Below are 16,157 nucleotides of genomic sequence, written 5' to 3' on the forward strand. Positions count from 1 at the left end.
ATTCACACTAAAGATGCAAAAAAAGCCCCAAAAACAACAACAAAAACAACAAAAAAACCAACAAAAAAAACAACAACATAACAACTATCAATGATGAATGAAATTGAAAAAAAATAAAGAAATAAAAAATCAAAATTTCTTTTGTGAACTGTTCCCCTTTTTTATTCGTTATTTTACATTAAGCTATGTTATTGTCTTGCATGGTAGTTTTGCTTTTAAAATATCTTAAGAGCGGGGATAACGTTAAATGTAAAATCAAACGATGCTGTCTTAATGTTATAAAATCAAATAAAAATGGAGATGTTGCAGGCGCATTTGACAAAAACATGTGACATTATTTCAACCACTAATGATTTTATAAAACAGTCACAATATAATGTATGGCTGTTATTTTATTAGTTATAGAGACAATTCATAAGACAAGTCTTTACACTCTTTCACAGTATGACTGTAATATCTGCATTTGATTTAATTAGCGCGATTTGAAAACATGTTCAAAGAGGAAGTTTTGAAAATTTAAAAATCATTTTCAACAAATTCTAATTTGTAAAGAAGACAATATCATCTTATTCAAATGAACTTTATCAGTAATGTTATATTGTGGCGTGTTTATTTTAGTTTAGTTTATTTTTGATACACCCAGTATATTTCACTGATGATAAGAGGCGAACAAGTTTACAAAAATATTGTTTGCGTTATCCATTATGTGCATTTCAAATACAGTCTTAAACAAAGGAAAATTATTATTTTAAAGGCATGATTGTTTGATGTTTTACAAGTATAAAAGGAAACATACCATATTGCAATCTTACACCAATCAGTTTTCGTGTGATGAAGACATTAGGTTAAGGTAAGGTAACAAGCTATCATATAGATCTTGGCTACATTCAAATTTCTATGGTCATAGCAACTAAAATAGATTTTCTCCCATTTAGATTTGTTTTATTAACAAAACAAATCATATCGACGTTAACATCAGTGTGCAAAAATAAATAGTTGCACGTACGAAACTCTACTTTATTGCGTGAGAATAATGAAACAAAAAGAAAAGAAATTCACGTGTCACGAAGTAGCATAAACGGCATTAAATATAAAATTGTTTCCATGGTATTTAAACAACTGATACCTGTAGATTATCTTATACTTTAATAACGTCAGGACTATTAGAATTAAAGAAATTCAATTACATTAGATACTGACACTTTATTCGGTCAAACGTTATAAATTTACAACAATTATGTGCTCACATCAGTCATTAGGATAAGCAGCAATGCTGCAAATATATCCCCAATTATTTTCTTACATAGAATCCATGAGAGCAATAATAACACGAGAATTTTTTCTCAAACTTCACATCGTCTTTTGTCTTAAAACACTTTAACACATGTAATTTGTTCTAATTTTGGATTGACTTTCACTGAAATACTTAGGTATGATCTGAATTAAAGTAAAGTTTAGTCAATTTAAAATAAGCGTGAAAGCGGCTTGGCTTAGCTCTTCGAAATGAAATTTGGACGGCTTTTGATTTGACATATGTTATAAATGAAGACATAGAAGAAACGTTAGCGACTGTCACAAGCGATGTGCCGAAAAATGATGATTATGCTAAAACTCTAAATAAGCAGAAGATAACTCATAATTGGCAAAATGAATAACTATATAAAATAATTAAGAATGTATTCACATTGTAAGCTATAGTATGAATATGTTTTTGTTTTATGTTAAAAGGCTTTGTAAAAAACAGACAATCATTTCCGAATACAAATCAGATATAGAACAGTTCAATATTTTAAATTCGTTGAAAATTTGTTGCAATAATTTTTACACATATTTTATCTTTATCATCATTTATAACGTATTTCCTTTATTTAAAGTCTCGTTAATCTTGTTTTGAACATCTTCTTGAAACGTATATATCCTGTTATGAAGGTATAAAGATAAAGAAAAGTGCACAAACAACAAACATGAAACTCTTTTGGCCTCGGATTCCTTACAAAGGAAAAATCTATATATTTGGAAAATTTAACTACGATAATGAAATAGTGACTTGAAAACAAGAGGCTACGAACTTGTAAGTACATCATATTTTTCTTAAATTCTGCATTTTTTGTGTGCAATTTTATGTCCTTTTATTTCAATGTATGATACAAAATATTATTTTAGAAAATATTTTTTCTTAAGTATTACCATGAAATAAGATCACACATTTCATTTTGGTAAATAGAAGCGATATATTGTCATTGTGCATTTTTTTCTGTCAATCTGACATGAATAAGTTATAATTTTTTTGAATTGACTTTTATAATGGCGTTGAAACAAAAATTGATAATGATAAATGTTTAGGGTAATATATATATATTTTTATAAATTGAATGTTACAAATTATTTCCGAAGGATATTTTTTATATATGTAGGTTTTTGAATATTCAGGTGGCGTATATCGTAAAATTGAAAAAAAAATATGAGAAAATATAAAGTTATTTTGTATTCTACTAAACCCTTGACCATTTATTGACTATTCTTATACAGGCATAATGCGTCTTTAATACATCAATCAGAAACTTAAAATTAGCACATTTATAGAGGATCAACTCAATTCAAAATTTTAACCAAAACTATTTTTCAATAAACATTTATTTTCGTCATGAGCTAAAACAACACAATAATCTAAAGTAAAGTTGGTAATGATCACACACTTATTTTCCAGAGCGATTACTCTTTTGGTCAGCATTTGTATATTTGCGAATCATAAGAAGTGAAACATGAAAACGTGGTTTCTTTGTGAGTACAATGTGGTGATTAAGATAGAGCATGAACCATTGTATATAATTTCTATTTAGTAAAAGTTAATGACAATTCTAATGATAAATAATGCAACTGCCTTAGATTTTTTTCTTTGTCATGATAATGATTTGCAATTAATAGATCTCGCATTGAAATACCAAGCAGGGAATCCTAAATATGTAAATTAAAAAGGTTAATATAAAATGCTGTTTTTATTTATATAAACCGCTGTATTTACATAAAAACAGCCTTTTTTAATAAAATTATGCTTCACGTATGTTTTGTATTGTAGACTTTTCATTGATTCTACTGGTTTTCCCAGCAAGAGAAACGGGTAAGTTCATTATTTTATTTTTGTATTGCTGTAGTTTGTTGGGGGTATATGTTACGATTTCTGAATATGGTTAAATTGAAAGTTTAACACTTTGCCTCTAAGATGATTATTAGTTATCGGCAAGAACTACCGAGAGGTCTGCTTCTATTTGCTTATTTTTGTTTCTTTAGAAAACGTCAATCGTTACTTCTTAATAAGTGTTTTACAACGTACTTACGTCTGCTACTATAAAGGTATCTTGCATTTAGGATAAAACTACAAAAAGAAAACCGATTCCTCAACCGCAAACTCGATATCCTATATTTTATCATTATGAAAGAGTAAAATTTGCATGTCATCAATTATTGACAAGATAACTTAAGATTTTTTATTAAAAAAAATTAACATGTGTTGCAACACACACGCGCTCGCACGAACGCACGCAGAAAAATCACTCGTCATTAACAATTAGCACGCCACAGCCAAAACTCGGGTCTCTTGATTGCCGGTTCAGTATGGTAACTACTACACCAAAGCGGCCGTTGTGTCTTTGTTTGTATGTATTCTAAGTATAATGGGGGTCTATCCACCAGTAAAGACACTTAATGCAACTTTCGCTGTCGATTACGGACCTCGGACTCCTGTCTTGTATTTAAACGTCAGTTTGATAATGAAGAAGGGAAATAATTAGAAATTAGTTTAAAAATTAAGTTCTGTAATTTTCAAACTTTTGGAAAAGGCATGATTTCGTTCTTTCAGATATTTGTTGTAAAATGGGACTTTGTCAAAATCAACAACGCTGCGAAAATGATGAATATTAATCGTAAAAATTTATTTACTGAAAGTAAATTTAATAAGAAATTAGTTAGAGGCAAACTAAAGTGTAAATTTGAAATGAATATAACTGTATAAAATATTGTTTATTTTATTAAAGCTACTCCATGTACACACCCGGTAAATTGTTGCTCCTCTTCAAAATTGTAGTTTACGGAATAACGAGTGAACGGCACCTCCGAGATCGAGCGGAAGTAATAATAAACATTCTTTGTGCTATTAATGACTTATTTCTTAGTATTTATAAAACATTTATACTGCGTATCTAAGGCAGTAAGGGTAATTGTAACTTATTTTTGGTAACTTACTTGGGTTGCAAGTGCCATTGATAATGTGTTGATTGCTACATTTTGTTACTTCACAAAATTATGCTTTTAAATACATTTTCAAAAATTTCAAGAAAATATAATGAATCTAGAGGCATGCTGCTTTAAAATGGTAATAGTTATCCATTTAATGTGTCCCGTGCTTGGTATGTTTTTTTTCTCTGTTCTGCATCTTGAATATCTAGCTTTTCAAGAAAAATATAAAATTTTGGCAGAAAACAAACGCGTTATACGCACCTGCTCAGAAACATTTGTTCGCGAAGACTGAGAATATTCGATTTTGTCGAATTGCAAGGACACACAATTTTATATGTACATAGCCGTTTCAAAAATCATTATTTACCTAAAAAAGTGAAATCCTGTACGCCATGCATATGATTCAATTAGCATCATCCAGACTTTGAACATAAATATGGAAACTATGGCAGCCATAGGGGACACCTTTGCGATTACATTTATTACGCTTTAGTCGTTGAAAGGATATCATGCTTTATTAGTTATCTTGTTAAGGTATATATAGATATACATGTATACATCTCGAACTCAGCATTTGATCAGGTCTATTTTAACTTATATAGCTTATATTTAGAGAAATTCATAGACTACGCTCCTCCTAATACGCCAAATTAATATCGCCTTGCGCTCAACATCGAACCTTTCGCTCCAACCATGCCCTTTCAAAAAATATCGATATACAATTTTAATAAATCCACCAGGAGTAATTTATGTTTCACGATGGACAAGTACTTATTACGGGATGATATTTTTCTAATACACTTTTTAAAAAAAAATATTCGAAGGGTAGAGCATTTAAATGGCATGGAAGTTCAGTATCCTACAACTCGTCGTTCATCTAGTCAGAAAAACGGTTGTTCCGGGTTTAATATAATTTTCTTTTTGTTACATTTTATATCATCGAAAGCCTTTAACAATCATACACGGAACTACATTTTACATTTTTTCGAAAAAATACAACTTATTTAATAAATGAGTTCCAAGTTAAAAAACATAATCAACACATTCAATTGACCGATGAAATCGGCCTTGGGCTCTATCTCGGAAATGCCGTCTGCTCGTTTTTCCGTAAAAAAACAATTTTTATGTGGAGCGGCAGCTAAGCGTGATGTATTAATCTAACAAAGGCTTTCTCTAAATTATAAAGGGATATAACTCAATGACACAGCAATGGATTTCGTTTAAATTCGATGCAAATCAATTTCTTTCTCAAATACAAGGCAATGACATATTAAATCACGCACATAAGCAGTTAAGATTATTCTCTTTGACAAAATCGATATATCCTACTTTCTACAATTTTCGAATTACTTAGGGTCAGACCTGAAAATGCATAATGAGGAAAGGAGGTCATGAAATATATTTCTAATCCCAAACTCGGACTCTAAACATTAGATTGGTCAATTTACATTCACCAATGGAAACTCTTAACATAAAGAAAGAGCTAAAAAGATTTTTTTACCACAAGACCAGGTTTTGTAAATTATTTAATGTCATTTGATTTCATGCTAAGTTTCACTATAATCCAACCAAGCACTTAAAAGATATGGCGTCCAGAATGGTATTTTTCTTTATTATATTAAGAAGGGACAATAAACTAAAACTTCTAACGTAAAAAGGTGCAGTTCCTTTGCATTGTATCACATTTAAAAGGCAATTACATTTTGTATTTTCGTTTATTGTTGCCATAAATACCTCAAATACTTAAAGCGTTATGGTCTAAACAAAAATGAAATATGAAAAAATATAAAGGAGAAAATAACTCGGAAATCAGAATTACAAATCCTTTCACTGCTCTTCTTCTTAATTAAACCTTACCACATTTGGTATTTAATGTCTATAGTTAAAATAGATTTAGAATTGTGATCCACACGAAAATAAATGAGCCGCGTCATGACAAAACCAACATAGTGCGTTTGCGACCAGCATGGGCGCATCCGCGCAGTCTGATCAGGATCCATGCTGTCCGCTTACAAACCCTATTACAAGTAGAGAAACTGATAGCGAACAGCATGGATCCTGATCAGACTGCGCGGATGCGCAGGCTGGTCTGGATCCATGCTGGTCGCAAACCCATTATTTGCTTTTGTCATGACGCGGCTCAAATATAAATACAAGGAGATAACTCAGAAAAAAGAATTACAGCTTCTTTGTATTATTGCACTTCTTCTCAATGTGATGGAGCCACATATGAAACTTTAGGTTTATAACATTGGAATTTAATGAAACGATAACATGCATTAACCATCTATTGTGACAAATGTTTGAATAAGTAATGTAGAACAACACATATTTTATATGTAGGCATTTTGATGTTAATTTGTCGCTTTTGTTAGTTACATCAACTTATTTTCTACTTCTATCTTATCAACGTGAAATGTTTCCCGCAGTTTTGCAATGTGATGTGCTCACAAAAGATAGGACGATTTAAACAACCAAAAATTGTTTATCATTGAAACTGTTTCAGGTTTTGCTGAGGCGACGACCTATACCCTTTACTCCTGTCCACTGAGTTTATGGAGTTCCCTGTTTTCCTCAAGCATCAGCAAGGACTGTTCAAGCAGCAGAAAAAAGGGCATTCCGTATGGAATAAGACATACCTATATACAAATAGGAACTAAATGCTACGACTGGGGTGACTGGAATTACCCTGTAAGTTTATTGGAATTATGAACAAATCAGTAAATATTTCCAATCATGTAGGAAGATTTAAATGGAGCTTATTTGCGGTATAAATTTGAAAAAAAAATGAAATGGAAATCCACTTTAATGATTTGTATTTTTTTTCTCAATTATTCGTGATGAGTATTGTATTCCGAATTTGAAGATATGTAACTTTTTAAGACTTGGTCAGTTCACGTTCACATCTAAACAAATCAAATGTGGCCATTTGAACTAGATCAATTCAGATATTTGGACAGGGCGAGGTTATAATCTAAGGGTGGCTAGCCACATGAGTTCAAATCAAATAAGGTGCAAGTCGATGTTTTTGAGCAAGACATTTTACACTCATTGCCTAATAATAGGTGGTTTTTAGAAAGTGTTTAATCTTATAGCTTTCTACACACTCTGACTATAATTAACTCTAAAATATAAACCCCTCCTCCCGCGCCCGATGCCAGTTTCGGTAGGCTAGGTAGGCATTTCTTTAAATAACATATTTGTGTTTATGGATAAAAAAAGTTTTGGGATGCTTTGTTTATGTTTACTGCGTAGAGTCAATGTACCAAAGTTTTATCTTGACAGCTACGCAAATCCCGCTACTTTCAGACTGTCGAATACATTATAACAAGAAATAAAAAAGAAATACTACTCCGTCGCATAACTTTCCATTTAAGAATAGAAATAGATATCAGCTTTCCTTGTTGTAGTATATAAATGCACGGTTTATCGTTCAAATCCTTTGTAATAACTCGGACCGATCGGCCTTTGTGATTAAATGTCTGTCGTTTGAACTAGAACAGTGCATTATTCTACAGCTGATACCATTTTCGTTATTCAACTGACATCCCTGTTTGTATAGAATCAATGAAATAAATAAAACCAAAACAAAACAACATGAAACACATAGAGAGAAGTGATTCCCATTAAGAGACTCGCCTTTCATGTTCATTGATAAAATAATACTGTTTGACAATGATTCATTTTCCTGTAGCAGTAATTGATTTGTAAAAGCGGAAGGGGAAACAAACGATAATTTTTAGGCACAACACATACTTTGCGTTTTATATACTAAGTGATTCTGAGAAAATTCCCATTTCCAAAGACATTTTTTCCGGACAAAGTCCGTCTGTTATCAGTTTGACTTTCTGTAAAATAAACAAGGAAGGACTGAATATGAAAATTCTTTTCATTGGTCATTTTAGAATTACAAACTGAAATCGGTGAATCTAATTGGTAATTCTTACATAAAATGTAAAGGATAGTAATAACCATTCTAAAGTAAAATGTAGAGGATAGTCCGTACAATTCTAAAACTAGAACTATCGCTGAATGCGATTCATACCCCCACCAATGTTGACAGAGGACGACTTGGAAAGGTGGTTAAGGGAATAACTTTAGTAGCACAAATACATATACATAAAACGAAATAATCTCTGGTGAAAAAAGACAAATTGTACAGGTAATAGTATAAATATATATTGTCAAATCATGTTCGAAACAGTTACAAGTAACCTTTCATTTTCCCAATGTACTAAAACAAACGAAAGCAGTGAAATTAAGAAAGTAGCATAAATATGTCAAAATGTAATTAAGAAAAAAAGGGAAAAACTTTGCATACTGAGCTTACTTGTGACCCTTCATTTATTATATAGTTTCAAGTTCAGAATATTCTAGTTTCAGAATCATTTAAGTATTAAAGGTTATATCAGAACATTTTCTAAGCCTAAAAGGGGCATAACTTGTGTCATAATTCAATGGAATTATAGAATTTTAGTATTGAGAACTTGCTTGTAACCATTCATATAAATTTTAAGTTTCAAGTAAATATCTGTTTTTGGTTTAAAAACTTAATAGTAAATAAATAAAAAGACATAAAATGGACTTAACTTTGTCAAAATACAATACAAAGTTATCCCCCACTTTTTTTAGTAATGAAACTTGACCTGCATCACTTACTTGCAACACTTCGTATATGTTTGAAGTTTCAAATGATTATCTGTTCTAGTTTTAGAAATATTCAAGTACATGTTAAAATTTCAGAACATTTTCTAAGTCAATTTTTGACCTTCAAGTGTGGCCTTGACCTTAAGCTGGCACAAGGGTAAGATGGGTTCTGCACATTGCCCAGTTGGGTGAACATTTGAGTCAAATTTGAAGAAAATCCTTCTATTAGCATAAAATTTATAGAGCGGACATGACATATTGTCTAGCATTGATTGTATGTAAATTTAAAGACTTAAAAAGTGGCATAATTATATAACTTTGTCAAAATGCACTACAGATTGATAAAACTTGACCTGCATATCTTACTTGTGACACCTCATATATCTCTCAAGTTTCAAGCAAATACCTGTGCTAGTTTCAGAAATATTCAAGTACATGTTAAAATTTAAGAACATTTTCTAAGTCAATATTTGACCTTCAAGTGTGACCTTGACCTTATGCCGGCACAAAGGTAACATGGGTTCTGCACATAACCTTGTTGAGGTAAACATTTGAGTAAAATATGAAGAAAATTCTTTTATTAGTATAGAATTTTTAGGGCAAACACGACATATTGTCTTTTGTTTGATTGTTTGTAAATTTGAAGACTTAAAAAGGGACATAACTTTGTCAAAATGCAACACAGGTTTATGAAACATGACCTGCATATCTTAATTGTGACACTTCATATATATTTCAAGTTACAAGCAAGTATCTTTTCTAGTTTCAGAAATATTAAAATTAAGAATATTTTCTAAGTCAATATTTTACCTTCAAGTGTGACCTTGACCTCAAAGGCCAACATGGGTTCTGCACATTACCTTGTTGTCGTGAACATTTGAGCCAAAATTGAAGAAAATCTTTCAATGAGTGTAGGACTTACAGAACGAACACGACATACTGTCTTATATTTGATTGTTTGATAATTGACCTTCAATTGTGACATTGACCTTGAGTTGACACATGGACAATATGGGTACAGCACATCCCCTTGTAGAGGTAAACATTTGAGCCAAGTTTGAAGAAAATCTTTCAATAAGTGTAGGACTTAGAGGGTACAATAAAATTTATGGGTAGCTCTAGGGATAATTTGGCCACTATAAAAATAAAATGTAAACGATAGTTTCAAAATAAAATGTACAGGAATGCGGTTAGTTCTTAATTGTTTGGTTAATTTGTAAATGATGTATAAAGTCAAGCGTAAAGGGACACCTAAAATAGAAGTTCAGTTGTCCTGCTTTGAAAAATCATCAATATAAATTTGCATGATTATGTTTAAAAAATGAGTATTTAGAAATAACTATTATGTCACTGTTACGCCACGCATTGCTAGCTTGAAAACTTAGAAATAACAAAATTTTGCATGTTAACCAGTTAACTTCGGCCGAGCATCCTTTTTAAAAAGGTACTTTTTGTTTTAAATATTTTTTTATACATTTACTACAGAGGGTAACCAGTTGCTATGGTAGTGCACTTTCTTGTTGCGTTCAAAAACGTCGTTATGTAAAATCGGGAACTACTTCATGTGCTTATAGAATTGATGAGTTTAACTCTGCGTGGAGAGATCAGGGAAGAAAGTATCATTTCTGGTCTTGGAATTGCCAGGTGTAAGTGATTTCATCAGTTACTCAAAAAAGCTTGTAGTTGACATTCCAAAATACAGAACCAATCAATGAAGGTTAATGGCATGTATTCTATGAATAATCTTAAATGGTTTTAAATAATTTTCTTTCTAAATATGTATTTAATATGTTTCATATATTCTTAAAAGTTGATTTATAACACGTTTTATGGCAAACAATATATAAAACACATAAGCAAAGGGCAATACAGCGAAGAAAACTTGAAACAAGTTTATTGTTATTGAATTTTGATAATAAACGCGAGTTAAAAATCTCAAAAGTTTAACAAGTTTTACGATATTTATGAATTTCAGATATTCCGACAAGATGATAAAATTCCTTAATACGTGCAACGTCAATGCGCCTTTTGGATAAGAAACACATCTTGGAAATGGAAAAGTTAATGAACATTGTCACATTTTACACGTTTCAATTTATTATGGCAAACGTACAAGAGGAGAACGTACTCTACATATATGAAAATATAAAATAAAAGAACATTGTTTGTTTGTTATAGAAATAGATTTTATTGACAAGCATTTTGTATTTGTGTTATTTAAATATAATTGAACATTTTCCAACGTACGTATTTATCTAACCATTCATCGGAGCTAGTTATGTGTATTAACATGTAAATGTTACAGTTACACAATTTTCTTGTGGTATGAAAATTATCACATTTCTCTAGTGTCTGCCGTCACTCATGAAATATTTATTTTCATACAACTCGATGAATATAAATCCTGTATTAATAGAAAAAAAACTTGAATATCCTCTATATACGAAAGATTAAAATATTCAATCATTAAATAAGTAGATAAAAAATCGTAGTAGACAATTGCATTTTGCTGAGCTCTGATCGTTAATACTAAATTTAACTTCTTCGCTTGTCATGAAATTATATCTGAACGGATTACTTAATAAACGAAGTCACAATATTGAATCTACATTCAACAATCCTCACCAAATCAAACTCAATGTAATAAAATCTTTCGGGTTTCAATTACGCTCCATGACTTCCAAAAATTTAGCTACATCATTAAACTCCAACTGTTAACTTCTGTCGTTCAGCAAACTATGAAATATGCGGTAGAAGTACATGCTGATAACTGGCTGCTTTTGTAACATGACAGCATATTCCCGTTCAGATCAGGTAAATGCTGTCAAGATTTTTTTATTTGATTGTGAATATCTGTCCACTAGCGGTGTAAAATTGACTGAACATTGAACTGCATGCAAATTTCTTAGAATTCTTTAAAAAAGAATCATCTCAGGTTAACATTTTCAAGCGATATGTCTGAACAAAAGAAAAAGAAACTTCGACGATAATTAGTCAGATTCATTCAACTATGTCGACATCATGTCGACACCACACGTAAACCGTTGTACAACCGGATATTCTTTCTCATTCACTTGAAAACATCGACGAAAGCGGTCGCTTCTTTGCTGAGCTCTGGCCATGAGTAAATGGAACATTTTTACGAATAAAATGTAAATCTTGCATGGATAGTTTTTGAGAACAATTAAACAAAAAGCGGAGAACGCTTAACCTTTCAACTATAAAAGTTATTGTACAGGTTTTTCCATTTAAGTATAAGCTTATATCTGTAAAAAGCCAAACGATATTCTGTCCCGGTAAACTCAGAGGACTTTTTAATGAAATGTACATACTACTTTCTGTTAATTGAAGCTGAACTCTTATCAACCAGCACGTGTTATTTGAAAGAAAATATTTCATTGTTAGCCCCCCCCCAGAATGTTAATTCAATAAACTATACACTGTCCAAAAATACGCTAATGTAAATGAGAATGTGATACTTTTCCTATTGATACTACTAATATAAAGCAACGAATGCGAATTGAAAATATTGAATAGAAAATTCTTACAAATTAAGTTCATTCAGTTTTGAAATCTGCGTTCGCATTTTAATTCAACCAATTCAAAATAATAAAAAAAGAAATGTGAGCCTTAACGGGAAAAGAAATTGTTTTTACTTTTATTTTATCTCTTACATTTCTTATCTAACTTTCTCTACACTTCTTTTGAGACACTTTATTTACCTTTGAACATTTTACTTGAAACGGTTACTTCTTCTATTTTTAAGTAGCTTTTTAGAAAAAAAAGTGCACAAACAACAAAGTTTGATAGAACTTTACTTATGCTTTTCATCCTTAATGCTTATTTATCCATGAAAACTATATTATCTTGATAATTGCACAATGAAAATTATCAAAATATTATTTCACAGTTTTAAATGGAGGGACTCCCTTTTTTACTACACCACTCGAGAAAATTCTATTTTTGAAGCTCTAACGATAACAAGAAAATTCAACTTACTTAAAAACAAACAAATATCCTTTATAACAATGTTAACATTTATAGTATACTATGCAAACGTCAATAAACCAATATGTACAGAAAAGTAAAAACTCTTATCAGCTGAAAATTATCCTCTTCAACGGATCACAGGCTAGCAGGATATATTATGTAATATACATGTATATTAAACAAGATCGGGGGTAAAGATACTAATAAATACTGTTTACCATTATTCCATTAATTTATTAGAAATAAGCACATATTCAGAACAATAGAATAAATAATATGAAATGTTTGGTCAAAATTGAATTTGGAGACCCAGTGCCGGACAGCTCGCGAACTGATTACATTGTCGATCCTCTTGGAGCGATTATTAAACTGCAGCTGAAACTGCATTTAACATTCTAGCGTCTCCACAATTCGACGTTTTCTACCGTTCCTGTCATTCGCCGCCTTTTAATCTCTTGCCCAGCTGAAAGCGAGTGATGTTTAGACGTTTGCATGCATATTTGTTGCCAAGTATTTCCTTATTATTTACACCATGCTATGTCCTTTCTGTCTCTTATTAGTATAATTCTAAGCATAATTGATTTTGAAATTGAAAATGAATTACATTTGTTAATTTAATTTTTAAAAAGGCATAGTGAAATGCAAACTGTTAATGCCAACAGATATGGTTTGCATCTAATGTCTTCATTTTCATATATCCTAACATCTTTTCAAATAGAAACTATGCAAAATATATAAGAACTCATAGTTTGACATGTATCTGTTATTTTGGTTATATTCGGATATTTTGTTTTATAAATTGAGTAGCAAAAAATGTTAAGAACGCTGACATTTACATTTTAAAGCACGAGGAGAAGATATGCAACTCTCAAAGATCAATTATTAAGCACGTGTGAAATAGCAGCTTGAAATTTTATATGTCGCCTGATAAGAGCGCATGCGCGAAATAAAAGATTTTATTTTCATTTCCTATAGATCTACCGTAAAAAGATAAACACTTTATTCCTGCATAACATTACATTACATAACACAATATTTTTTAAGCATTAAATGGTATAACATTCATAGCCATATTAAATAAAATAAAATAGTATACAAATATATAGTTGCTTGCTTGCTGTCATTTAAGCGGATCCAAATCATTTCATTGGATGTAAATATAGGGCAACATCAATGAATTTGTAGATAATTGTATAAATGTTAAAAAATGATGAAAAAAGGCATATGTTCATTTTACTACAAACACTTATTTGGACATTCTTAGTGTATAAAATAGGCAATATTAAATATTGCTAGACAAATTGTAAACGGTCATTATTCTCAGCGTTTTATGCGGACACTGCACATCACTTCAATTATGTGCATATCTTAAAATCGTATGTGCATTATTTAAATACTTTATGAACATTGGAAAATATATAAAGATATTGTACATACGAAATGTATAATGTTTGATTCGGCGATGAATTTGTTGCTGTTTAAGTAGAATCGGACAAAATTTGGTACAGAAATGTCCATGACAGCATATAAAACAAGAAAATTATTAAGTATAAAGTGTGCAGTTTTTTTCTGTTTTAATCTTTTTTTCACCTTATCCATAGGTGTTTGTTTTAATCCTATCCTATATGTATAACAATCAAATTTCCATCAATCGCAAAGTAAAATTGTTGCTTGCATTTGGTTTTGATATACATTGATATACATTGTATACACAAAGAGCAATATAAACAGAATTTAAAAAATATGGATTATTTAATGATAATAAAAAAGGATGCATGAACATTTTTTTTGAAATTTGGCAAGTTTCTTAATTTTATCAGAAATCTGTATATAAAATGTTACAAAATCGGATTAAAGTGGTTTGGTCTATATTGTAACCCTGCGAAATTCACCTAGCTCAGTAATGTAATATTGTTTATTTTTACAAACACGTTCAACGAAGAGGAAATTATGTTTAACTGGTCATTTATTAACGTTTCTAAACATAAAGCACTGAAGGTTTAATTTTTGTAGGCATGCTTAAATGATGCCGGAATGGGATAAAAATGTGTTAGTCTCTCGATTCGAATTTTCAAAATGTCAAATCTGCACATTTACGAGCCAATTTAGAGATGATACTGCGGTGCAGGGTCTGAGAAAACATATGACTAGATGGCGAATCCAGTTCCTTACAAGAGGAACACAAAAACATCTTTAAGAAACTAAACTACTTGTAGTATGGAACGACATAGGTCACCAGCCTGTCCTCCCGCAAATAATCCTTATCTTGAAAAGTCTGTACCCTTACCGAAAAGCGCGATAATGTTACTCGTTCCCTAGGGTGATGTTCATCATGTGAAGAATAAAATCTCTATTAAAAGACATGTTTAGAATAGTGTATATATTGATACTTTGCACTGATTTTATTTCTCCTTATCACATGCACATGAATGCTGAAAAGGCTATTTTAGGTTATGCTTGCAATTGTCAATTGTTACTGATTACTGAATGTCATTGGAAAGTTCATTCCGAAAGCGACAGTTTTTCAATTCCTGTCGCCAATAAGTACATTTTTGTGTAGGATATAACGTAGTAACAATCTAAGGACGGTGTGAATTGCACATAAGGTGTTGGTACTTATCAAGGAAAAAATAAATTATTTTCATCTTTAAAACTTCCCACGATATAGACCCAGTTTGTCTTCAAGGACATGTTTGACATGATTTTTGAAAGTTGTTTTTCGGTACTATCAAGTGTTTATTATGAAATGAAAGATGCTCCTCTCTCCAACATTTAACAATTGTTGTAATTTTGTTGGTAATGAATATATATAAAAATCCGAGAAATCTATTAAAAATTGTATATTTATTATGTTTTAGTATTAAACACATTATTTTGATTCAAACTGTTTCATATAGTATGATCATTTTAAGTGTACTCTATTTCTAATAACGTAAGTTTAAAAAATCATATATGATGATAAAAAGTGATTGTCAATTCTTGTGCACACCTTTTCAGAAGCTTTTGTTCAATTTCAATGTTCTTGGTTGTAAAAAAATGTGACTAATCATTAATGTATATTACTGTTGGGAATTATTTTTTGTCCAATTGGATTGCGGTATTTCAAATAAATCTTAACACATATACTTTGGGAAATCGACAAACAGTGAATCAGTCTAGTAAATCGACTGTTTATAAAATAATTTAAAACTCGAAGCTGGTTAAAATTAATTAGTACTGACCTGACCAATTTAATTTTGTAAACACGTACTAATAAACTTTAGCATATACATACTGTTTTGCACCTG

General features: G+C 30.7%; 1 protein-coding gene across 1 annotated transcript; it reads left to right on the forward strand.

Annotated features, from left to right (window-relative positions):
- Positions 1–1,972: 1,972 nt before the first annotated feature.
- On the forward strand, positions 1,973–11,080 carry LOC132722963 (uncharacterized). Its single transcript, XM_060707585.1, has 6 exons — positions 1,973–2,071; positions 2,708–2,781; positions 3,077–3,118; positions 6,740–6,924; positions 10,366–10,526; positions 10,856–11,080. The coding sequence occupies exons 2-6, from the start codon at positions 2,763–2,765 to the stop codon at positions 10,914–10,916; spliced, it is 468 nt and encodes a 155-aa protein (XP_060563568.1). The 5' UTR covers positions 1,973–2,071; positions 2,708–2,762; the 3' UTR covers positions 10,917–11,080.
- Positions 11,081–16,157: the final 5,077 nt, after the last annotated feature.

The sequence above is a fragment of the Ruditapes philippinarum genome, unplaced genomic scaffold (genome assembly GCF_026571515.1).
Source record: "Ruditapes philippinarum isolate M1 unplaced genomic scaffold, ASM2657151v2 ctg3188_1_1_1_1, whole genome shotgun sequence".
Lineage (NCBI taxonomy): Eukaryota > Metazoa > Mollusca > Bivalvia > Venerida > Veneridae > Ruditapes > Ruditapes philippinarum.